Source organism: Haematobia irritans, chromosome 5, assembly GCF_050003625.1.
Source record: "Haematobia irritans isolate KBUSLIRL chromosome 5, ASM5000362v1, whole genome shotgun sequence".
NCBI classification, from domain to species: Eukaryota; Metazoa; Arthropoda; class Insecta; order Diptera; family Muscidae; genus Haematobia; species Haematobia irritans.
Window position 1 is genome coordinate 112,767,229 of NC_134401.1, and position 26,391 is coordinate 112,793,619.

Below are 26,391 nucleotides of genomic sequence, written 5' to 3' on the forward strand. Positions count from 1 at the left end.
TAAAAAATAATAATAAAAAAATATTGTGAAATAAATACCATATTTAATTGAAATAGATCGAGGGATTCGCAGATGGCCGGATAATCTCAGGAGGTTAGTTTGAGTCGATCGCTTTATAATGTGGGATTTTAGAACCGATATTTCTGGCACAGATATGACTTCGATCCGAATTCAGTGTGTTGGATGTGATTCAGAAAAACTTGTGATATTTTGCCGAATAAATAATTTTTATAACCAATGGCTAGATCGACTCCGGAGGTGATTCTGAGTCGATCGGTATATATTTTATGGGGTCTAAAATCAATATTTCTGGTAGGCACATTTTTTTGGCAGATCATAGATATTATACCCTGACCACTATGTTAGGTTGTGGTATCTTAAATCGTTTTCTAAATTGTGAGTTATGGACTAACTCACGTGGTATATAATAGACAAAAAAAGGTTTGTGTAGGTAAGTCTACAAATAATTACGAATCGATATGGACTTTTGCTTGGTACGTAGGGAGCCATAATTGAAATATGGGGGTCGCTTATATGGGGCTTTTTATACAATTATGAACTTGATATGGACCAACTTTTGTGTGATTGGGGACCGATTTATCTGAGGGCTATATATAACTATAGACCGATATGGACCTAGCTAGACATGGTTGTTAACGGCCATATACTAGCACAATGTACCAAATTTCAACTGACTCGGATGAAATTTGCTCCTCCAAGAGGCTCCAAAACCAAATCTCGGGATCGGTTTATATGGGGGCTATATATATATATATATATTGTTAAATATCATATACTACCACCACGTACCAAATTTCAACTAGATCGAATGAATTTTGCTTCTACAAAAGGCACCGGAGGTCAAATCTTGGGATCGGTTTATATGGGGGTTATATATAATTATAGACTGATATGAACCAATTCCTGCATGGTTGTTGGATACCATATACTAACGTCACGTACCAAATTTCAACCAACTCGGATGAATTTTGCTCTTCCAAGGGGCTCCGGAGGTCAAATCTGGGGATCGGTTTATATAGGGGCTATACATAATTATGGACCGATTTCGACCAATTTTTGCATGGGTGTTTGAGGCCATATATTAACACCACGTACCAAATACCAACTGAATCAGATCAATTTTTGTCTTCCAAGAGGCTCCGCAAGCCAAATCTTGCGATCGGTTTATATGGGGGCTATATATAATTATTGACCGATGTGGACCAATTTTTGCATGGTTGATAAAGACGGATGAAATTTGTTTCTCTTAGAGGTTCCGTAAGCCAAATCTGGGGGTCGGTTTATATGGGGGCTATATATAATTATGGACCGATGTGGACCAATTTTTGCATGGTTGTTAAAGACCATATACTAACACCATGTACCAAATTTCAGCCGGATCGGATGAAATTTTCTTCTCTTAGAGGTTCCGCAAGCCAAATCTGGGGGTCGGTTTATATGGGGACTATATATAATTATGGACCGATGTGGACCAATTTTTGCATGGTTGTTAAAGACCATATACTAACACCATGTACCAAATTTCAGCCGGATCGGATGGAATTTGCTTCTCTTAGAGGCTCCACAAGCCAAATCTGGGGATCGGTTTATATGGGGGCTATATATAATTATTGACCGATGTGGACCAATTTTTGCATGGTTGATAAAGACGAATGAAATTTGCTTCTCTTAGAGGTTCCGCAAGCCAAATCTGGGGTCGGTTTATATGGGGGCTATATATAATTATGGACCGATGTGGACCAATTTTTGCATGGTTATTAGAGACCAAATACCAACACCACGTACCAAATTTCAGCCGGATCGGATGAAATATGCTTCTGTTAGAGGATCCACAAGCCAAATCTGAGGGTCCCTTTATATGGGGGCTATACGTAAAAGTGGACCGATATGGTCCATGTGCAATACCATCCGACCTACATCAATAACAACTACTTGTGCCAAGTTTCAAGTCGATAGCTTGTTTCGTTCGGAAGTTAGCGTGATTTCAACAGACAGACGGACGAACTTGCTTAGATCGACTCAGAATTTCTCCACGACCCAGAATATATATATATATATATATATATATATATATATATATATATATATATATATATATATATATATATATATATATATATATATATATATATATATATATATATATATATATATATATATATATATATATATATATATATATATATATATATATATATATATATATATATATATATATATATATATATATATATACTTTATGGGGTCTTAGAGCAATATTTCGATGTGTTACAAACAGAATGACAAAGTTAATATACCCCCATCCGATGGTGGAGGGTATAACAATTTTCAACTTCAACATTTTAATCGGAAATATTTTGGTCATATTTTTTTGTGCGGGTGCCGTTGTAACATATTTCTAGTAAGTAGCGAAAAATGATGTACTCATCAAAATTACTTCCACAGAAGTACAGCACGTAAATGATCTAACAAGCATGTATTGGCAAAAAACTTAATTTCTATATAACAACATATTTAGTTTGGCATTTTAAAAGTTGAACTGAAAATTATAAAAAAATATATGTAAAGTACCAATTAGATTTAAATAAAGACTTACATAGAAAACACTAATTATTTGGCGAGTATATTTGTCATGGGTATAAATAGTTTTCTAACACTGTTATATAGTCCACAAAAGAAATAAAGAAAACAAAAACAAGTATATACGGCCGTAAGTTCGGCCAGGCCGAATTGTATGTACCCTCCACCATGGATTGCGTAGAAACTTCTACGAAAGACTGTCATCCACAATCGAATTAATTGGGTTGTGGTGTCTTAAAACTTCTTAACATCGTTTTCTAAATTGTGAGTTAGTCCATACGTGGTATATATTAGACAAAAAAGGCATGTAGAGGTAAGTCTACAAATAATTACGAATCGATATGGACTTTTGCACGGTACGTAGAGAGCCAGAATTGAAATATGGGGGTCGCTTATACGTGGGCTATATACAATTATGAACTTGATATGGACCAATTTTTGTGTGATTGGGGATCTATTTATCTGAGGGCTATATATAACTATAGACCGATATGGACCTAGTTAGGAATGGTTGTTAAGGGCCATATACAAGCACAATGTACCAAATTTCAACTGACTCGAATGAAATTTGCTCCTCCAAGAGGCTCCAAAACCAAACCTCGAGATCGGTTTATATGGGGGCTATATATGATTATGGACTGATATGGAGCACTTTTGGCATGATTGTTAAATATCATATACTACCACCACGTACCAAATTTCAACCAGATCGGATGAATTTTGCTTCTCCAAAAGGCACCGGAGGTCAAATCTGGGGATCGGTTTATATGGGAGCTATATATACTTATGGACTGATATGAACCAATTCCTGCATGGTTGTTGGATACCATATACTAACATCACGTACCAAATTTCAAACGAATCGGATGAATTTTGCTCTTCCAAGGGACTCCGGAGGTCAAATCTGGGGATCGGTGTATATAGGGCCTATATATAATTATGGACCGATTTCGATCAATTTTTGCATGGGTGTTTGAGGCCATATATTAAAACCACGTACCAAATTTTAACTGAATCAGATGAATTTTGGTCTTCCAAGAGGGTCCGGAGGTCAAATCTGGTGATCGGTTTATATGGGGGCTATATATAATTATGGACCGATTTCGATCAATTTTTGCATGGGTGTTTGAGGCCATATATTAAAACCACGTACCAAATTTTAACTGAATCAGATGAATTTTGGTCTTCCAAGAGGATCCGGAGGTCAAATCTGGTGATCGGTTTATATGGGGGCTATATATAATTATGGACCGATGTGGACCAATTTTTGCATGGTTGTTAGAGACCATATTCTAAAACCATGCACCAAATTTCAGCCGGATCGGATGAAATTTGCTTCTCTTAGAGCAATCGCAAGCCAAATTTGGGGGTCCGTTTATATGGGGGCTATACGTAAAAGTGGACCGATTTGGCCCATTTGCAATACCATCCGACCTACATCAATAACAACTACTTGTGCCAAGTTTCAAGTCGATAGCTTGTTTCGTTCGGAAGTTAGCGTGATTTCAACAGACGGACGGACATGCTCAGATCGACTCAGAATTTCACCACGACCAAGAATATATATACTTTATGGGGTCTTAAATCAATATTTCGATGTGTTACAAACGGAATGACAAAGTTAATATACCCCCATCCTATGATGGAGGGTATAAAAAAACTTACGTGTAAAGTACCAATTAGGTTTAAATAAAGACTTACATAGAAAATACTAATTATTTGGCGAGTATATTTGTCATGGGTATAAATAGTTTTCTAACATTGTTATATAGTCCTCAAAAGAAATAAAGAAAACAATTATCGTCAGTGGAAAATTATCGTAACACACAAAACCTACCAAACGATATAAGCAAAAAAATCTAACTGATAGTTTCAATTTTGGGTCTTAATAAAATAAACTGTTGAGTAAGGAGCGGAAGCGATATTGAACGCATGCAACTCATATTGACGGCAACAGAAACTCTAAGTGTTTGTGTGTGTTTTTTATCGGAAGAGAACATAAAAAAATAACTCTTCTTTTCTCACTCGTAGATTTGGGGTTTTTTGTTCCCCTTTATAACCACCACACCATTGTCGATTTATTTTGTCGCTCTTCCCTTGTTGCTCTGTAAATCCACTGCTTTATTCACCACTATGTTCTCTTTATGAATTGAGTAGAACGGTAGATTACAAGCAATGTATGCTCATATTCAGTGTAAGCTTGTGTGTGTGACGAAATACAAATCTTATTTTGTTTTCCTACCACAAGAACATCTTACGGTTGATGTTGTCTTTCTAGTAAATAACGCAAAATTTCATACTCACTAAAACTACTTCACTAAGTGATCCAATCCAACAGTTATGTATTGGACAAAATTAATTTCTCCATTAAGAACAAATTTATGTAAGCATTTTAAGAACTTTGATCAGTAAACAAACTTACATGTAAAGCACCAATTGGATTTATTCAAATTATTTGACGAGTATGTTTGAGTATAGTTTTTTAACACTGTTATCTAGTCCAGAGAAGAAAAAAAACATACACACAACATTACAAAAATAGCAAATGTTCATAACACACGAACTATCCGGTACGAGCATAAAAACCGAACTGTTTGTTTAGTTTTTGCATGAAAATAAAATAACCTGTTGAGCAAGCGGGTATTAAACGCTTGCAACTTATATTGATGGCAGTGTTGCCAGTATTTTTCGGGCTCTTGTCCTCAAAATAGGATGTTTTCATCCCCAAAAATCCCCAATTTAATTTAAAATTCCCCACAAAAATCCCCAATACATTTTTGGCAAGTTTTTTTTTTTTTACATTTGGCAAGTTTGAGTAAAGGAATAGGCTCTGCTGTAAAAAAAAAAATCCATCATAATTTAAAAATTGGAAAAATATGTAATTTTTGTTATACCAGTTTGCGAATTACAATGAAATTAAGATTTCAAACCCCAAAACCAGGAGACGGGTGCTCAAAATATTATTCGATACAATCCCTCATTAATTCTTGATATAAAGAGTCATCGAATTTGTATCTTATGCAAATCGTCTTCTAAATGCTCGAGAAATAAAAATTGGAGTTGAGTCAACATATGTAGTTAGGAATCAAAACTTACCCAGCAAAAACTTTCGAATATTGTATAAATAAACAAAAAAATCTAATAAATAATCTAAATAATATTACACGCAAATTAATTTCACACTTAAAATAGAAATAAATGTAGGTTGTTTAAGGGAGTTGGATTCATGAATTACGTTATAATATATCCAATAGCCAATTCACATTAGGTTCGAAATCAACTAAAAGTGGATGTTAAGTCTCTTTTTTATAAGGCAAATGGCATTTGAAATTTAGTTTAAACGCATTTTGGAAGTGTAATGTGAATGAGGTATAAGAAAGCATTTATTTAAAACATAATATGATAATGTCATTAAAAACAATTATTATGAAATATTTGCGATAAAAATTTCTTAACGGAAAAATTTTTAGAATTACCGTTACATTATATATTCTTTTTGATTTTTTATGTAAGTGCTCGATTATGTGAATAATTATACCTAATGGTACCGTCATTTATTCTATTTTATTAATTCGTTAAATAAAACTGCCTAAAAATTTGAGAAGAACAATTCGAAAATTACCGAGAAGTATTTATTTTTGTCATTACAAGTAGTCATTATAACTCGCCGCAATGTAATGCAACGTGTAATGACAGCTTTACTCCTGGTAATGTCAATTGTAATGAGATGTGGTTACCTAGTTTTTGCTGGGTTACTTCTGAATAGCCTAGAAATAAAATTGGGTGATCGATCGATTCTATATGTATAATATATATATTTCAAATCAGTGATGTACGCAGATGAGGGACCAAGGCTTCGACCCATGACCTTACGATATAAATTCACAATAGTAAAAAATTTCTCAGGAAACAAAGTAAAATGTGAAGTAGCTCTTGGAATAGAATTTTTTTTATTTTGAAGACTCTGTATTAAAGAATCCCCTTTTTAAACATGTAAAAGTAAAGAATTTCATATAAACCATTGTAGCTACTTTGTTTTCTTATTTAGAATTTAAAATCAAATATTTTTTTTGTAACAGATAGACATTGAATATTGAATATTGTTTGTTAGTAAGTTGTCATAATTTTATTCATTCGAATCCTGTTGTAAAAACAAACAATAAAGAAAAGATTGGCTACATTCAAATATTTAACGGCCTACGAATCATTCTACACTCGGAAAAACGTAGACCCTTGGCACCCACGCCATAACTCAAAACCTGATTTATTATACTGAGCAGATTTCGAAAATTCCCCACAAAAATCCCCAAATTTGTGGAAATTCCCCACCAAATCCCCAAGTTCCCAGCTCAAAAATTTTGTCCCCATCCACGAAAAAATATCCCCGATTTGGGGACAAAATCCCCAATACTGGCAACACTGATTGATGGTAACAGGAGCTCTCTCATTGCTTGTTGTCTTTTTTTTATCGAAATAGAAAATACAATTCAGGGATGATAAATTATGTTGACGAAAAAGTACTAAAAATGTACTTCTAGAAGCCAAAAGGTGCTAAAATTACATTATATCAAATTTAAAGACTATTGTAAAAGTATACGTATATTTAAATCTAGACCGATTTGGACAATTTTTTTTTTTAATTTTCTTTTTCAATAGAAAATTTTGTCAAAATTTTATTTTTATAAGAAATTTAGTCAAAATATAATTTCTATAGATAGTGCCAAAATTTTATTTCTATGGCAAATTTTGTCAAAATTTTATTTCTATGGCAAATTTTGTCAACATTTTATTTCTATAGAAAAGTTTGTCAAGATTATATTTTTTAGAATATTTTGTCAAAATTTTATTTCTATAGAAAATTATGTCAACAATTTATTTCCATAGAAAGTTTTGTCAAAAATATATTTCCATATAAAATTTTGTCCAATTTTTATTCTATAGGAAATTTTGTCAAAATTTTATTCCTATTGCAAATTTTTACCAATTTATTTCTAGAGCAAATTTTGTCAACATTTTATTTCCATAGAAGATTTTGTCAACATTGTATTTCTATAGAAAATTTTAGGATTTCAATAGAGGATTTATGAAGAAGAACCTCTGTGCAAAATCTACCAAAATCAAGAATTCTACCAATCCCCAAAACAGTAAAAAATTTACCATTTTTTGTAGAATACTACAAACTGTTGGCAACCAGCTGTGTGTATTTTGTCTCCTTCTGGGCGTTTCAAATATATACACTATCTTATAATACTCTGTTCCTCAGAGTGGCGGAAAAAAATCACTTTTCACGTTTCACTTTTGCGGACGAATGTGGTATAGACAATATTCCTCTCAAGCCTTTCAAAACTGATCCTGTAATAAAATCTAATATATCCTCATTTTGGAATATGTTTATTTCTTCAAAGTCCGCTATTTATAATTTTTAGAGTTGAGTTGATATCTGAGAAACGTTCACATTTAGGGCAGAATAATCTATGTAGAGTAATTGTGATGAAAAAGTACCAAATGGCTCGCGGTCGTGCCACGGTGCTTTTGGCGGTCGAAATGTATCAAAAAAATCACAAAAGTGTCAACTTTATCATTCCTGGTGCACGGTCATTGAACTTTATACTTCCGTTTAGTTCATAAATTGTTAGAGACATACTTAAAAAAGGGAAAATTTCATTGGACTGTGGAAAATTTCGAAAATAATAATAGCGTATTTGTCTAAATCTGAGCCAAATTAGGCACACATTGCTGAAAGATTTAGATATCAGAGACAGTAATATTACTCTCTCTGATATCTAAATCTGGACGGATTTCAAACAAATTTGGAACATTAGACATGAAAAATTTGTTCCTTGTTCAAAATTTAATTAAAATTGTGGCTTCTGGGACCATATAAATGTATATCGGGCGAATGATATATACGAGAGCTATATCTAAATCTGAAGCAATTTTTTTCCACTCAATAAGGCTCTGCTCTGACTAAAACTGCGACCAAGACTTTGATCACAAAAATGTGTTCACAGAAAAACTCTGAGCACTACTGCTAAAGACACCACTATTGCTTGTATTTCGCCTCCTTCTGGGTATTGTAAACATATGCACTAACTTATAATACTCTTAACTCAATTAATTTTTTTATGTTGAGATCCTGTCATGACTACATCTAAAAATACTCTTATTTTGGTATATATTTCTTTCTTCATTGTACGCTATATAAAAGCTTAATAATTTAGTTGATATCTGAGAAACGTTCACATTTAGGACACAAAAATGTAATTGTAATGAAAAAGTACCAAATGGCTCGCGGTCGTGCCACGGTGCTTTTGAAGTCAAAAAGTATAAAAAAAACAGTACAACTTTATCAACCCTGAGTTGCATGCGCTCAACATCCGCTTCCACTCCTTGCTCAACTGGTTATTTTATTATCATGCAAAAACTAAACTAACAGTTCGGTTTTTATGCTCGTACCGTGTGGTTCGTGTTGTGTAATGCTATTTTTGTAGTGTCGCGCGTGTGTGTGTTTTTTTGTTTTTCATTTCTTCTGTGGACTATATAACAGTGTGAAAAAAACTATATGTACCTATGACAAACATACTCGTCAAATAATTTGAATAAATCCAATTGGTGCTTAACATGTAAGTTTGTTTACTGTTCAATGTGTACATAAATTTGTTGTTAATAGAGAAATTCTGTTCCCCAATACATAATGTTAGATCACTTACGTGCTGTACTTTTGTGGAAGTAGTTTTAGTGAGTATGAAATTTTGCGTTATTTAATAGAAATACAACATCAACCATTCTTGTGGTAGGTAAATAAAATAAGTTTTGTATTTCTTCACACACACAAGCATGAGCATACATTACTTGTGGGTCTACCGTTAAACTCAATTAGCAGTATTCACCACAGAAAGAACAAAAGAGAACATAGTGGTGAATAACGTTGAGAATTACAAAGCGTCAACATCGTTGGCAAGGGAAGAGTGGCAAAATAAATTTACAATGTTGGTTATAAAGGGGAACAAAAAAAACCATAACTGCGAGGGCGAAAAGAAGAGCTTAATTTTATTATCTCTTCCGAAGAAAAACACAAACGCTGAGAGTTTCCGTTGCCGTCAACATGAGTTGCATGCGTTTAATATCTTCTTCATCTCCTTACCCAAAGGATCCAAAATTGAAACCATCAGTTAGTTTTATATGCTTGTATCATTTAGTTGGTTTTGTGTGTTACCATAACTTTCCACGGACAATATTTTTTTTAGGTTTGGGTTTTTATTTATTTCTTCTGTGGACAGTGTTACACTGAAAAAAATATTTCCGTGATATTAAAATTGAGCAAACTCAATTTTAGGATGCGCAATTTACACACTATTAAGGACAAATTTCTTTAAAATAATTATATTTTAATTAAAAAATCATTAAATTTAGGACATACATTTTGAAAATTTGCGTCCATTCGTTAAAGAAATATAATTTTGATTTAAAGAAATCGTCATTAAATTAACTGAAATAATGAATCTTTAGATTTAAGATAAAAACGCTTCAAATATAGTCTAAGACTTATTTTGAGGATTTAGCATCTTTGGTTTAAAATTTTTGTGGAATTAAGAAAAAAATTTTTACTTCGAAGTAACCGTCATAATTTGGATTTTTAAAGTGGCATATGTTTGTATGTGAATAGCTTTATTATAATCCGGAAAAATAGAATGAAACTTCGATAAATGAGATATGTATTATAATTTTAATTTTATGCATCCTAGACTTAAAGCCAGATACGTCGCAAAAAAATTTCCTTATTTTAAAGAACCCGCATCTTTGGCTCGGAATCTTGGTATAGATTCCGAGCCAATACCAACATTTTTGGATACAAGTATACTTTTTTTTAGTGTAGAAAACTATTTATACACATGACAAACACTCGCCAAATACATAGTGTTTCCTATGTTAGTCTTTAAGAGCGAATGAATTTTTATTTTGGACGAACATTTTCCAAAATTCGTACTAGCGGGCAATTTTTCAAAATTAAATTAATATAATATTAAAGTTGAAAGTTTTCCAAAATTTTGTCAAATTTTTATTTCTATAAAAAAATTTTGTCAAAATTTTATTTCTATAGAAATATTTGTCAACATTTTGTCAAAATTTCATTTCTTTAGGAAATTTTTTCAAAATTTCATTTCTGTAGAAAATTTTGCCAAAATTTTATTTCTATAGAAAATTTAGCCAAAACTTTATTTCTATAGAAAAATTTTTCCAAAATTTTTCTTCTATAGAAAATTTTGTCAAAATTTCATTTCTTCAGGAAATTTTGTCATCGTTTTATTTCCATAGAAAATTTAGCCGAAATTTTATTTCTATAGAAAATTTTGTCAAAATTTCATTTCTATAGAAAATTTTTTTTAAAAATTTTATTTTCATGGAAAATTTTTTCAAAATTACATTTCTTTAGCAAATTTTGTCAAAATTTCATTTCTATAGAAATTTTTGCCAAAATTTTATTTATATAGAAAATTTTGTCAAAATTTTACTTCTGTATAAGATTTTGTCGAAATTTTACTTCTGCAGAAAATTTTGTCAATATTTTATTTCTATAGAAATGTCGTCAAAATTTGATTTCTGTAGAAAATTTGGTCAAAAATTCATTTCCATAGAAATTTTTTCAAAATTTCATTTCCATAGAAATTTTTTCAAAATTTCATTTTTTTAGGAAATTTTGCCAACATTTCTTTTCCGTAGAAAATTTTATCAAAATTTCATTTATATAGTAAATTTTGTCAAAATTTCATTTCTTTAGCAAATTTTGTTAAAATTTTAGTTCTGTAGAAAATTTTTCAATCTTTTATTTCTATAGAAATTTATCGCTAACTGTTATTTCTATATAAGATTTTTACAAAATTTTCTTCCTATGCAAAATTTTTGTATAATTTTGTATCTATATGATTTTTATACCCCTCACCATAGGATGGGGGTATATTAACTTTGTGATTCCATTTGTAACACATCGAAATATTGCTCTAAGACCCCATAAAGTATATATATTCTGAGTCGTGGTGAAATTCTGAGTCGATCTAAGCACGTCCGTTCGTCCGTCTGTTGAAATCACGCTAACTTCCGAACGAAACAAGCTATCGACTTGAATCTTGGCAGAAGTAGTTGTTATTGATGTAGGTCGGATAGTATTGCAAATGGGACATATCGGTCCACTTTTACGTATAGTCCCCATATAAACGGACCCCCACATTGGGCTTGAGGAGCCTCAAAGAGAAGCAAATTTCATCCGATCCGGCTGAAATTTGGTACATGGTGTTAGAATATGGTCTTTAACAACCATGCAAAAATTGGTCCACATCGGTTCATAATTATATATAGCCCCCATATAAACGGACCCCCAAATTGGGCTTGAGAAGCCTCAAAGAGAAGCAAATTTCATCCGATACGGCTGAAATTTGGTACATGGTGTTGGTATATGGTCTCTAACACCCATGCAAAAATTGGTCCACATCGGTCCGTAATTATATATAGCCCCCATATAAACCGATCCCCAGATTTGGCTTGCGGAGCCTCAAAGAGAAGCAAATTTCATCCGATCGGGCTGAAATTTAGTACATGGTGTTATGGTTTTTAACAACCATGCAAAAATTGGTCCACATCGGTCCAATATAAACCGATCCTCCGATTTGGCTTGCGGAGCCTCCAAGAGAAGCTAATTCCATCCGATCCGGCTGAAATTTGGTACAAGGTGTTAGAATATTGTCTCTAATGACCATGCAAAAATTGGCCCACATCGATGCATAATTATATATAGCCCCCATATAAACCGATCACCAGATTTGACCTCCGGAGCCTCTTGGAAGACCAAAATTCATTTGATTCAGTTGATATTTGGTACGTGGTGTTAATATATGGCCTCAAACACCCATGCAAAAATTAGTCGAAATCGGTCCATAATTATATATATAAACCGATCCCCAGATTTGACCTCCGGAGCCCGTTTGGAAGAGCAAAATTCATCCGATTCGGTTGAAATTTGGTACGTGATGGTAGTATATGGTATCCAACAACCATACAGGAATTGGTTCATATCAGCCCATAATTATATTTAGCCCCCATATAAACCGATCCCCAGATTTGATCTCCGGTGCCTTTTTGAGAAGCAAAAATCATCCGATGTGGTTGAAATTTGGTACGTGGTGGTAGTATATGATATTTAACAACCATGCCAAAAGTAGTCCATATTAGTCCATAATCATATTTAGCCCCCATATAAACCGATCCCGAGATTTGGTTTTGGAGCCTCTTGGAGGAGCAAATTTCATCCGAGTCATTTGAAATTTGGTACATTGTGCTAGTATATGGCCGTTAACAACCATGCCTAAATAGGTCCATATCGGTCGATAGTTATATATAGCCCTCAGATGAATCGATCCCCAATCACACAAAAATTGGTCCATATCAAGTTCATAGTTGTATATAGCCCCCATATCAGTGACCCCCATATTTCAATTCTGGCTCCCTACATACCGCAATTCATGGTGGAGGGTACATAAGATTCGGCCTGGCCGAACTTACGGCCATATATACTTGTTATTTTTTTTATTATTTTAAAGAAATTTGTCCTTACTATTGTGTAAAGTGCGTGTCTTTAAATTTAGGCTGCATAATCTTTCATAGTCATATTTTTTTCAGTGCATACTTATCTGCTTCTTTGGCTCAAAATCAATACCAAAATTATTAGTGTACAGACAAAATATAAAAAATGGAGCCGAACAATTTTTTTTCAGTGCCATAAATTTATTGGATTATAAAAAAAATTGTTAAATCGGATGCTTGTTTTATTCATTGCTAAAGTTTTATTTAAAAATAGAAATTCAGAAACGCACTGGTTAATTGATTTCCTTATTTTTTGTGTGAAAAAAGTTACGATTTAACATCGAATATTTGTTTATTATCCTGTCGGCGGAGATATACCATCAGTGCAGCAAATGAAGCACCACATACTCCAATTACGATAGCATTCCACATAAACACCTTCACAATTGTTTGAGTTCTGCAATAAATAAGTAGAGAAGAATTTATTACTTACGAATACATTGAAAACTGGAACTTTTTTTAATAAACAAGTTTCAGTAATTTTCTAAATGTTTAATTTAGAAAATTACTGAAATCCAAATAATAATAAATGAATAACAAATATATAAATATTGGACAACACACATATATGAGAGATTTATCTTAATCGTATCTAAACCCACACTGAAAAAAAGCATACCCGGTTCCAAAGATTTTGTCTTTACTTTAAAAAATTTGGTATTGATTCCGAGCCAAAGAAGCGGAGAATACAAGTAAGGATACTTTTAAGACACAATTCTCTTTTAAATTTAGGTTTTGTGTAGCTAGGAAGCAAATTTTAATTTTTGGCTTTTTCAGCTTTTTTTCTTCATATGTTATCAAAGTCCTTTAAAAACAAGTTAACGACGACTTTATTTTCCAAATTAAGACTCGACTTCTAGTAGAAATTATGCTGTGTTTCAACTGAAAAACGTCTTTAAAATAAAGTGTTGAAAAACATGTCCTATATTTGAACGATTTTTTGCTTTGTAGTTAAGATGCAAAAAGACAACAAATTTATTTATTAAAGTCAAGTTGACCTTAGCCCAAACATTTTTGCTTTCATGTTATGATATCCATTTTTAAATCAAATCACTTAATTATAAGGACAATACGACTTCATTGAAAAGTTTATCGACCTTTGGTCAAGGAAAAAAACTTTATACTAGAGAAATGCGTCTTATATGCTAAGCAAAATTTGCATTCGTATTTTAAAGACATGAAATCTTTGACCTCACGACAATATTTTTTTCAGTGCAGGAAAAAAATTTCCAAAAATTTTCTGTGGGTCGATTATCGGGATATCAATCAGCAAAATTAACCCTTTCACTACCGAAGCTAGCTATATAAAGGTTTGGGAGCTATATAAAGGTTTTCATTTCCAGATACAAATACTTTTAATGGAGACAATTTTTTGTACTGTTACAAAAACTCTAGTATTAAAATTTAAATCGGCTAACGCCCTGGGATGAAACATAGTAAAAAATATGGGAAATATGAAGCGAGAGAAATTTTAATGCAATTGTACAAATGAGCATATTTGATTTATCAGGCGATACATATGTATTCGAGATATAGGACAATTTTAGTAATATTTACAATTTTTGCTACTCATCAGTGGCGATTTTACAAGGATATTGGTTAGATCTCGCCAAGATGTGTGGTTGTGATATATTATTTGGTCAAGTTGGGCGACTTGGAGCATTATTTAAAAATCAACCGTTTTGTGTAAAGGGTGGGAACTTTGGCCATATTTGTATAACCCGGAAAAACGAATATATGGAGACTTTATCTAAATCTGAACCAAATTAGATCAAACTTGACACACTTAAATATCATATTAAATATATTCTCTGTGGAAACTATCCAGTCAATTGGAGGAAAATCCCATTGCAAATGGGTCTAAAATATGAAACAGTCTACCATATTTCCCCAAATCTGGTGTACGTATATATGGGAGCTATATATAATCTGAACCGATTTTGACTAAATTTGACATGCATAGTTAGAATAATAATTCTGCAATCTCTGCAAAATTTCACGTGGTCTTATGAGTGTAAATCGGGCGAAAGATATATATGGGAGCTATGTCTAAATCTGAACTGATTTCAACCAAATTTGGCACACTTACCGATACTTAAACGTACTCCTTGTGCAAAATTTGAAGCAATTCAGGGCAAAACTCTGGCTTTTGAGGCCATATAAGTCCAAATCGGACGAAAGATATATATGGGAGCTATATCTAAATCTGAGCCGATTTTAACCAAATTTGATACACATAACGACACCGTTAAACGTACCTCTCGTGCAAAATTTGAAGCAAGTCAGGGCAAATCTCTGGCTTTTGAGGTCATATAAGTGCAAATCGGACGAAAGATATATATGGGAGCTATATCTAAAGCTGAACCGATTTCAATCAAATTTACCAAGCATTGGTAGAATGTCAATTCTACTCTCTGTGCAAAATTTCACGAAAATCGGTAGTAAACTTTGGCCTCTGTTGCCATATGAGTCTAAATCGGACGAAAAATATATATGGGAGCTATATCTAAATCTGAATCGATTTCAACCAAATTTGGCACGCATAGCAACAATGCTAATTCTACTCTCTGTGCAAAATTTCAACTAAATCGGAGTTAAAGATTGGCCTCTGTGGTCATATGAGTGTAAATCGGGCGAAAGCTATATATGGGAGATATATCCAAATCTGAACCGATTTCAAACAAATTTGGCACGCATAGTTACAATGCGAACTCTACTCCCTTTGCAAAATTTCAACTAAATCGGAGCAAAAATTGGCCTCTGTGGGCAAATGAGTGTAAATCGGGCGAAAGCTATATATGGGAGCTATATCTAAATCTGAACCGATTTGGCTGACATTTTGCAAGTTTTTCGAGACTCATAAAATATTCGGATGTATGGAATTCGAAGAACATCGGTTGATAAACACGTCAATTATGACCAGATCGTGGATAAATTTATATGACAGCTATATCTAAATCTGAACCGATTTTTTCCAAAATCAATAGCGATTGTCTATGTTCCAAAAAACGACCCTATGCCAAATTTGAGGACGATCGGACTTAACCTGCGATCTGTACTTTGCGCACAAAAATACATGAACAGACAGACAGACATACGGACGGACATCGCTAAATCGACTCAGAATTTAATTCTAAGACGATCGGTATACTAAACGATGGGTCTCAGACTTTTCCTTCTTGGCGTTACATACAAATGCACAAACTTATTGTACAGGGTATAATAAGTCACAGTAGTGGTGAAGGGTATAAAAATCGCGAAAAATATCGGCTTTAGTTCTTGTATGAATATCCATTTACCATAGACATAGAGTAGGAAAATATCCCCAAAAATTCGACTTTTTCGTTTATTGTTAAAAAAGTTTATAAAAATGCATTTTAGTGCTCACCAATATGGGAAATATTTATAGCTTATTTATATTAAAGCCTCTAGTTTAAAACAACATCGAGAAATAAATCGAAACTAAGTGGGGAAATAGAGTTTGATGTCGTTTTCGAATGTCCTCCTAAGTGGACATCAGTAGTCAAAGAGTAAAGAATTTAGAATTCGTTAAGTAAGCGTTTAAATTTCCCTTTTACTTTCAAAATTTGTAACCTTTTTTTGTTGAAGGGTTTTTTAATGACTTACGTAAATACTTTGCCCTTAATAAGATCGGTGAAATCACGATTTAAAGCTACAGATTCCTCAATCCAAAATAAGGGCATAACTAAAGGTCTTAGTTTGCTCATAACTGGAATTTCTTCAATTGGTTCTACATCTAGATTGAATTGTAAACGTTTGGCTATATTCATGGGTGTACCGGAAATCTGCAATAACAAAAAATAAATTTAAATTAACCCAATTCCAAATAGATTTAAAAACCCAGCCCATACAATTTCAAAATCTATAAAAATACTATGCTTTTTCTCATCGGGCTGCAAACCATCCACTCCGGCCAATAGTTTTGGATCAGCCTTGAAAAAATGAGGCAATGAAGCAATCATGGGTGTTTCATTGCACAAAGCCAATTCCATGGTACCTTTGGCAGGACAATCATCGGGATAATCTTTGCAATAGCAATGATTTTCAGGTTCATTCTGAAAGTTGCATAAATACCATAGATTCGTAATGTGTTTTGCATTCTATAGATATGCTCTCTTGCCTGTATATCGCCAAAATCCATTATATATCGATAGGCTGGCAATCCATTATAGGTAACTTTCTTTTCAAATTGTGGCCCTAATGAACGACATAAATCCGCTGAAAATGACCATAGACCCTCGCTGGGTTTCATTAGTGGTGCAAATATTGTTGAATCAGTACCACGTAGCTTATTGCATTCATCTCCAGGCCAGACATTTAATTCTGTATCGCCATCGAATTCCAGAACTTCTCCTATGGTACGATAATTACGCATACCTCTTGAAACCTTGAATCGGCCACCATCAGTATGATTACCCTGATTGGAAATGAAAAAGAGACAATTCGAAAGTCCAAGAAATGTTAAACAAAAGCAAGTGCAACAACTTCACATTGCAAATACGAATAAAGTTCTCCTCCAAGGAATCAACAATTCTCTAGGGTGGCCCGATAAATACTAACATTTTAAATTTTGTCAAAACCTTATGTCTGAGAGAAATTTGTAAAATCTTTTTTTAGAAAATTTTCTCAAAATTTTAATTCTATAGAAAACTTTGTAAAAAATTTATATCAATAGAAAAAATTTTCAAAATTTTATCTCTATAAGAAATTTTCTCAAAATTTTATTTTATAGAAAATTCTATCAAAATTTTATTTCAACATTTTCTCAAAACTTTATTTTTCTAGAAAATTCTGTCTAAATGTTATATCTTAAGAAATTTTGTCAAAATGTTTTTTTTTTTTTATAGAAAATTTTGTAAAAATTTTATTTCTATAGAAAATTTTGTAAAAATTTTATTTTTATAGAAAATTTTCTCAACATTTTATTTATATCGAAAATTTGGTTAATATTTTATTTATATAGAAAATTTGGTTAAAATTTTATTTCTATAGAAAGTTTTCTCAAAATTTTAGTTTTATAGAAAATTTTCTCAAAATTTTATTTCTATTGAAAATTTTCTAAAAATTTTATTTCTATTAAAAATTTTCTCAAAATTTTATTTCTATAGAAAATTTTATCAAAGTTTTATTTTGTTTTGTTATTGTCGGTTTTGTTCTTTAATCATTGTTGTTGTTTTTTTGATTTCAGCTTAAAACCTTAAGCTGAAATCAAAAAAACAAAATTTTATTTCTATAGAAATTATTGCCAAGATTTTATTTCTATAGAAAATTTTATATCTATAAAAAATTTAGACCAAATTTTTTTTTTCCATAGAAAATTTTGTTTCTTTAGAATATTTTGTTAAAATTTTATTTCTATAGAAAATTTTGTAAAAATTTTATTTCTATAGAAAATTTTCTCAAATTTTATTTATATAGAAAGTTTTCTCCAAATTTTATTTCTATAGAAAATTTTGTAAAAATTTTACTTTTATAGAAATTTTTCTCAACATTTTATTTCTATAGAAAATGTTGTCAAAAATTTATTTTTATAGAAATTTTTGTCAAAATTTTATTTCTACAGAAAATTTTGTAAAAATTTTATTTCTATAGAAAATTTAGTAAAAATTTTATTTCTATAGAAAATTTAGTACAAATTTTATTTCTATAGAAAATTTAGTACAAATTTTATTCCAATAGGAAATTTTCTCAACATTTTGTTTCTATAGAAAGTTTTCTCCAAATTTTATTTCTATAGATAATTTTCTCAAAATTTTATGTTGATAGAAAGATTTCTCAAAATTTTATTTCTATAGAAAATATTCTTAAAATTTTATTTCTGTAGAAAATTTTTTCAACATTTTATTTCTATAGAAAATTTTGTCAAAATTTTAATTCTATAAAAAATTTTGTAAAAATTTTATTTCTATAGAATATTTTGTCAAAAATTTATTTTTATAGAAAATTTAGTCAAAATTTTATTCCAATAGGAAATTTTCTCAACATTTTGTTTCTATAGAAAGTTTTCTCCAAATTTTATTTCTATAGATAATTTTCTCAAAATTTTATGTTGATAGAAAGATTTCTCAAAATTTTATTTCTATAGAAAATATTCTTAAAATTTTATTTCTGTAGAAAATTTTTTCAACATTTTATTTCTATAGAAAATTTTGTCAAAATTTTAATTCTATAAAAAATTTTGTAAAAATTTTATTTCTATAGAATATTTTGTCAAAAATTTATTTTTATAGAAATTTTTGTCAAATTTTTATTTCTATAGAAAATTTTGTAAAAATTTTATTTCTAACGAAAATTTTTTCAAAATTTTATTTCTATAGAAAATTGTTGTCAAAATTTTATTTCTGTAGAAAATGGTGTCAAAATTTTATTTCTAAGGAAAATTTTTTCAAAATTTTATTTCCATAGAAAGTTTTGTCAAAATTTTATTTCTGTAGAAAATTTTACCAAGATTTTTTTTCTATAGAAAATTTTGCCAAGGTTTTGTTTCTATAGAAAATTTAGTAAAAATTTTATTCCTATAGGAAATTTTCTTTCCTATAGAAAGTTTTCTCCAAATTTTTTTTCTATAGATAATTTTCTCAAAATTGTATGTCGATAAAAAGTTTTCTCAAAATTTTATTTCTATAGAAAATTTTGTCAACATTTTAGTTCTATAGAAAATTTTGGAAAAATTTCATTTGTATAGAAAATTTTGTAAAAATTTTATTTCTAACGAAAATTTTGTCAAAATTTTATTTCTATAGAAGATTTTGTCAAAATTTTATTTCTACAGAAAATTTTGTCAAAATTTTATTTCCAAAGAAAATTTTGTCAAAATTTTATTTCTACAGAAAATTTTGCCAAGATTTTGTTTCTATAGAAAATTTTGTCCAAATTTTATTTCTATAGAAAATTTTGTCAACATTTTATTTCTAAATAAAATATTGTCAAGATTTTATTTCTATAGAAAGTTTTCTCAAAATTTTATGTCGATAGAAAGTTTTCTCAAAGCTTTATTTCTACAGAAAATTTTGTCAAAATTGTATTTCTATAGAAATTTTACTCAAAATTTTATTTCTATAGGAAATTTTCTCAAAATTTTATTTCTATAGAAAATTTTGTCAAATCTTTATTTTTATAGAATATTTTGTCAAAACTTGTTTTTATAGAAATTTTTGTCAAAATTTTATTTCTATAGAAAATTTTGTAAAAATTTTATTTCTACAGAAAATTTTGTCAAAATTTTAATTTCTATAGAAAATTTTACCAAGATTTGGTTTCTAAAGAAAATTTTATATCTATAGAAAATTTAGTCAAAATTTTATTTCTATAGAAAATTTAGTCAAAATTTTATTTCTATAGGAAATTTTCTCAAAATTTTGTTTCTATAGAAAGTTTTCTCCAAATTGTATTTCTATAGATAATTTTCTTAAAATTTTATTTCTAAAAAAATTTTATCAAAATTTTATGTCGATAGAAACTTTTCTCCAAATTTTATTTCTATTGAAAATATTCTCAAAATTTTATTTCTATATACAATTTTGTCAACATTTTATTTCTATAGTAAATATTCTCAAAATTGTATTTCTATAGAAAATTTTCTCAACATTTTATTTCTATAGAAAATTTTGTCAAAATTTTATTTCTATAGAAAATTTTGTAAAAATTTTATTTCTATAGAAAATTTTGTCAAAAATTTATTTTTATAGAAACTTTTGTCAAAATTTTATTTCTATAGAATACTTTGTAAAAATTTTATTTCTATAGAAAATTTTGTCCAAATTTTAGTTCTACAAAAAATTTTGTCAAAATTTTATTTCTATAGAAAATTTTGTAAAAATTTTGTTTCTACAGAAAATTTTGTCAAAATTTTATTTCTATAGAAAATTTTATCAAAGTTTTATTTCTATAGAAAATTTTGCCAAGATTTTGTTTCTATAGAAAATTTTGTCCAAATTTTATTTCTATAGGAAATTTTCTCAACATTTTGTTTCTATAGAATATTTTGTCAACATTTTATTTCTATAGAAAATTTTGTCAACATTTTATTTCTATATAAAATATTGTCAAGATTTTATTTCTATAGAAAATTTTCTCAAAATTTTATGTCTATACAAAGTTTTCTCAAAACTTTATTTCTATAGAAAATTTTGTCAAAATTGTATTTCTATAGAAATTTTTCTCAAAATTTTATTTCTATAGAAAATTTTCTCAAAATTTTATTTCTATAGAAAATTTTGTCAAATCTTTATTTCTATAGAAAATTTTGTCAACATTTTATTTCTTTATAAAATATTGTCAAGATTTTATTTCTATAGAAAATTTTCTCAAAATTTTTGTGTCTATACAACTTTTTCTCAAAACTTTATTTCTATAGAAATTTTTCTCAAAATTTTATTTCTATAGAAAATTTTCTCAAAATTTTATTTCTATAGAAAATTTTAATTTAATTAAAAGTCTTTATTTCTATAGAAAATTTTGTCAAAATTTTATTTTTTTGAAAATTTTTCAAAATTTTATTTTTATAGAAAATTTTCTCGATATTTTATTTCTATAGAAAATTTTCTCAAAATTTTATTTCTATAGAAAATTTCCTCAAATTTTATTTCTATAGCAAATTTTCTTAAAATTTTATTTATATAGAAAATTTTCTCAAAATTTTAATTCTATAGAAAATTTATGAAGTAAGAGTTACTTAGTTCTACCATCTACCATTTTGGATAGAATTCTATCAACTGTGGTAATTGTGACCGAGGACCGTAATGTTTGTAAGTCAACACACTATCCACTGGGCTACGTAGCTGTCATTGTCAGACAATTATCGTCATCAACGCACAATCAACGCATACAGTTAAACAGTTTTATTTACAGAGCATAGTTGTGCGCGTCCACGAGCCGATGTAAAAATACTTTATTTAATAGTATGTGAACCTTTTCGTTATGATCACGAAATATATACGATTATAAGGTGGACGGACAGACATTTGGCGGGACGGACGAATATTGCTAATTAAAATGAAAAAGACTGTTCAATATCACTTTCTTGATTTTAATTAGCAGATACCAGAAGACCATCTTCTTTGGCTCTTGCAATTATATATTTAACACAAATTTATAATATGCCGACTATAAATTTTCTCTCATTTATATAAAACGTTTTTCATGTGATTTACAGTGGCTCAATGCAAACGTATCCTATTAATTGTTTGTGTTTCCCTTTGATTGCTATCCTATTTATTTTAGACTTTTACAAACTCTTTTTACTCACCCCACCCAGTAGGGAAAATTTAAAATGAGTGTCGTCAACTTTTTCGGCTCCTTTTACAGCACCTGTATGAAAATTCAAACAAATGGCCTTGGCAGCAAAATTGTCAGTAGAACAATCGATATCAAAACCACGGAAGAATATATCCAATGCCGGAGTTCGAAGAAATGGTGAAGTGGGTTTAAATAGTTCTTCAATTCCCTCGGCTATCATGCCCAACATGGCGACTTTATCACGTTTTATTGAAATACCCATGACCTGGAAAATAATGAAGAAACAAAACCTTGAATAAGTTTTTATGCTCCGTTTAACCTATTTAAAAACTTTGGAACATAGATATTTTTTTAAACTTATTGACATATTAGTCTATGTCAACAATACTGACCTGTATCAAAGGATGCGGAAATACTACAATTTCCTCACCACTCAAACCTAAATCAGGACGAAATATGAAAGTATTGCGCATATTGAATTCCACTGCATCTTCTTCTTCTATATCTTCAAGATCGTATTTATCTTTCCATTCTCTAGATGGGATAGTGATAGTTTCGAATTAGTTTAAAATTTTTAGTTTTTTTATATAATAACTTACTCGAATACAAAGGGTCCCACTTCTTGAAGTTTAGGCTTACCGCCATTTTGACATTCATCAGGATTTGTAACATTAAAAACATATATTGAGAATTTGATCGATATAGGGAATTTTTCCCACATTTGTCTCGTTTCGGATCCAGGCTTTAAATTAATTTGCTAAAAGAAAATAAGAAAACTTTAGATTCAGTATATTTTGAGTATATGGTATATAGAAAGCAAACAAAAAAAAAATAATATTCTCCAAAAAAACTTATTCAACCAAGATAAACTACTTGGTTGACAAAATTTTCTATAGAGATCAAATTTTTACAAAATTTTCTATAGAGATAAAATTTTGACAAAATTTTCTATAGAGATAAAATTTTGACAAAATTTTCTACACGGATGAAAAAGGCTGTTTTTCATATTTATAAACATTATATGTTTGGAACACAAATTTTTAAACACAATATTTTTGAGTGCAAGCATATAATGTTCATAAACTAGCATAACATGTTTGGGACATATATGTTAATATGTTAGAACATATTATGTTTGGGACATAAAATGTTTGTAAATATAATATGCTTGGATGCAAACATATATTAATTTAGAAATAGCCTATAAACATAAATGTGTTTAGTAGCTTGGAGCGCTATTTAACAGGGAGCGATATTGAATTAAGTTGGTGGTTGTTGCTTGTTATTACAAAATTAACATTTTATTTTTCCTTGGGCAATTGATCAGCTACTTCTTTGATCCTTACAAACTGTGTGGTCCGCTGTTCGAATCCCCGTCCGACAAAAGGTAAAATTAAAATAAAAAAAAATCATACAATTGAATAATTTCTTCTACAATGTTTGTATTACAGAAAAAGGTGCTAAGAACTAAAAAATCTCGTGGAAGTGAGAAAGATGTGGAAGAATATACAATTGGGCAGAAACAAAATTTTGAGCATTCAGGTCGAAAACCTATGTTGTTAGCACCTATATTACCTGTTTATTTTCATAATTCGTTATGATTGTAAATATATAAATAAATAAATAAAATTTTGAGCACAATATTGTTTGGGAGAATTTTTTTTAAGCATATAAAATTTTTGGGTGCAAAATGCTTCCAAACATATTATATGTTCACATAATAACATATTGTTTTTTGGAAGACAACATTATTGAATTTGGATGCAAAAATACAAAATGTTTGGAACTTAGACTACCCAAACATATATTGTTTAGACTAATATGCTTTCAAACATATTATATATTGGAAGAGATCAAACATATAAATGTTTGGGCAATACCCAAAAATGTATATGCTTGAAGCAAAATATGTTTGGGAGTATATGTTACAGAAGCGATTTTTTGTGAGCGTGTATAGAGATAACATTTTGACAAAATTTTCTATAGATATAAAATTTTGACAAAATTTTCTATAGATATAAAATTTTGACAAAATTTTCTATAGATATAAAATTTTGACAAAATTTTCTATAGAAATAAAATTTTGACAAAATTTTCTATAGAAATAAAATTTTGACAAAATTTTCTATGAATATTTATTTTGACAAAATTTTATATATTTTGACAAAATTTTCTAAGGAGACAAAATTGTGACAAAATTTTCTATAGAGATGAAATTTTGACAAAATTTTCTATAGAGATAAAATTTGACAAAATTTTCTATAGAGATAAAATTTTGACAAAATTTTCTATAGAGATAAAATTTTTACAAAATCTTCTATAGAGATAACATTTTGACAAAATTTTCTATAGAGATAAAATTTTGACAAAATTTTCTATAGAGATAAAATTTTGACAAAACTTTCTATAGAGATAAAATTTTGACAAAATTTTCTATAGAGATAAAATGTTTACAAAATTTTCTATAGAGATAACATTTTGACAAAATTTTCTATATGTTCACGTCAAACGAAAACCGCAACAACATAAACCGCTTTCATTGTAATGGCACGGGTATGTTCCCGTCGTTAACGTTCTTATTAAACGCCGTTCGTAATATCTCGTGTGCTTTGTAATGTTTCTATGCTCACACACACACTAATACAATCAAAGTTCATTTTTGTAAATAAATTGGACAGACATACAACGGGTATATTCCAGTAAGTATTTTTTCTTCCTTCTTTTTTATATATTGTTCGTTCTCCTGGGTTTTTTCAAAAAGTAAAAAAGAACTTGATGACACAGTTAGTTGGTGACCATATAGCAAACGCGGTGATCGGTGAAAAAGCGAAACGATGTGAGACGAATAGAACAAAGTGGTGTATTGTCATGTTAAACAAGAAACCCTTTTATAAACCATAATTAGTGACAGTGATGTCTCAAAAGTAAAATTAAGGATTAAATAATATGTTAATAATAAAAGATTTATTATTTTGATTGGATTATAACGAATTAATAAACGCGATGACTTTGAATTTTCTATACGGTTATTCAGAATCAAAGAGGTTTGTTATTCGATGACCCGCGAAACCACCAACGCTATGAACATAAACATGATCCATCGGAACCGGATTAAAGTGCAAGTGACAAAAAAAAGACAGTGAAAATTAATTACCATAAAAAATGTAATGAAAAAAAAAACATTGTGGAAAAAAATAATAACAAAATCTTTCATAAAGCCGTGTATGGCTCAAATATAGGAATAAAACATTCGGAAAATGAATATGCATACGTGTATGAAAACCTTATAAAATAAATAAATAACAATAATAACGCAAACGCATATAAAGTGAATACATAAAAACTTATGTATAAAACAAAAAAAAAAAAAAAATATTCCAAGTGAAAAGTGGAGTGACAATCTAACAAAAACAAAAAAAATACAAGCAGTGATGATACACACAAAATATAAATATAAGAAAGAGGAACCAAACTGCAGAACTAGTATGTCCCACAATAACATACAACAGGTATAAATAAACAGAGCTGAAATCACAAGGTGCGTACTCTGATTTCCTTTATATTTATTTATATGTCGATCCTAAACGATATACCCGCTCACATCACACGTCACATGAATTACACAACATAATTATTACATAATCATTTATGTCTTAAAAATTTCGCGAAATTTCGATACCGTAATTGGACAGATACCGTTCAATTTTCGCCGCATAAAACAAAAAGAGAAACTTCCATTCCAATTTCTGGTTCTCTTTGCACAAGAGCAAGAAACCATATCTCTACATTCTCACATAAGGTGAGAAAATTCCCCTTTTTGCAACAACAATTTAGAATTTGCTGCTCCGCATTTATACCTACAACGAAGGTTGGCTGTCTCATTACTTTATATATAAA

At 29.8% G+C, this 26,391-nt stretch overlaps 1 protein-coding gene across 1 annotated transcript; it reads right to left on the minus strand.

Moving 5' to 3' along the window:
* Positions 1-13,503: 13,503 nt before the first annotated feature.
* Positions 13,504-26,376, minus strand: LOC142239999 (sensory neuron membrane protein 1-like). Its single transcript, XM_075311722.1, has 8 exons — positions 26,281-26,376; positions 23,094-23,251; positions 22,887-23,028; positions 22,505-22,759; positions 17,378-17,674; positions 17,109-17,312; positions 16,864-17,042; positions 13,504-13,633 (listed from the first exon to the last, which is right to left on the minus strand). Exons 1-8 carry the CDS (start codon positions 26,374-26,376, stop codon positions 13,504-13,506), a joined length of 1,461 nt encoding a protein of 486 aa, XP_075167837.1.
* Positions 26,377-26,391: the final 15 nt, after the last annotated feature.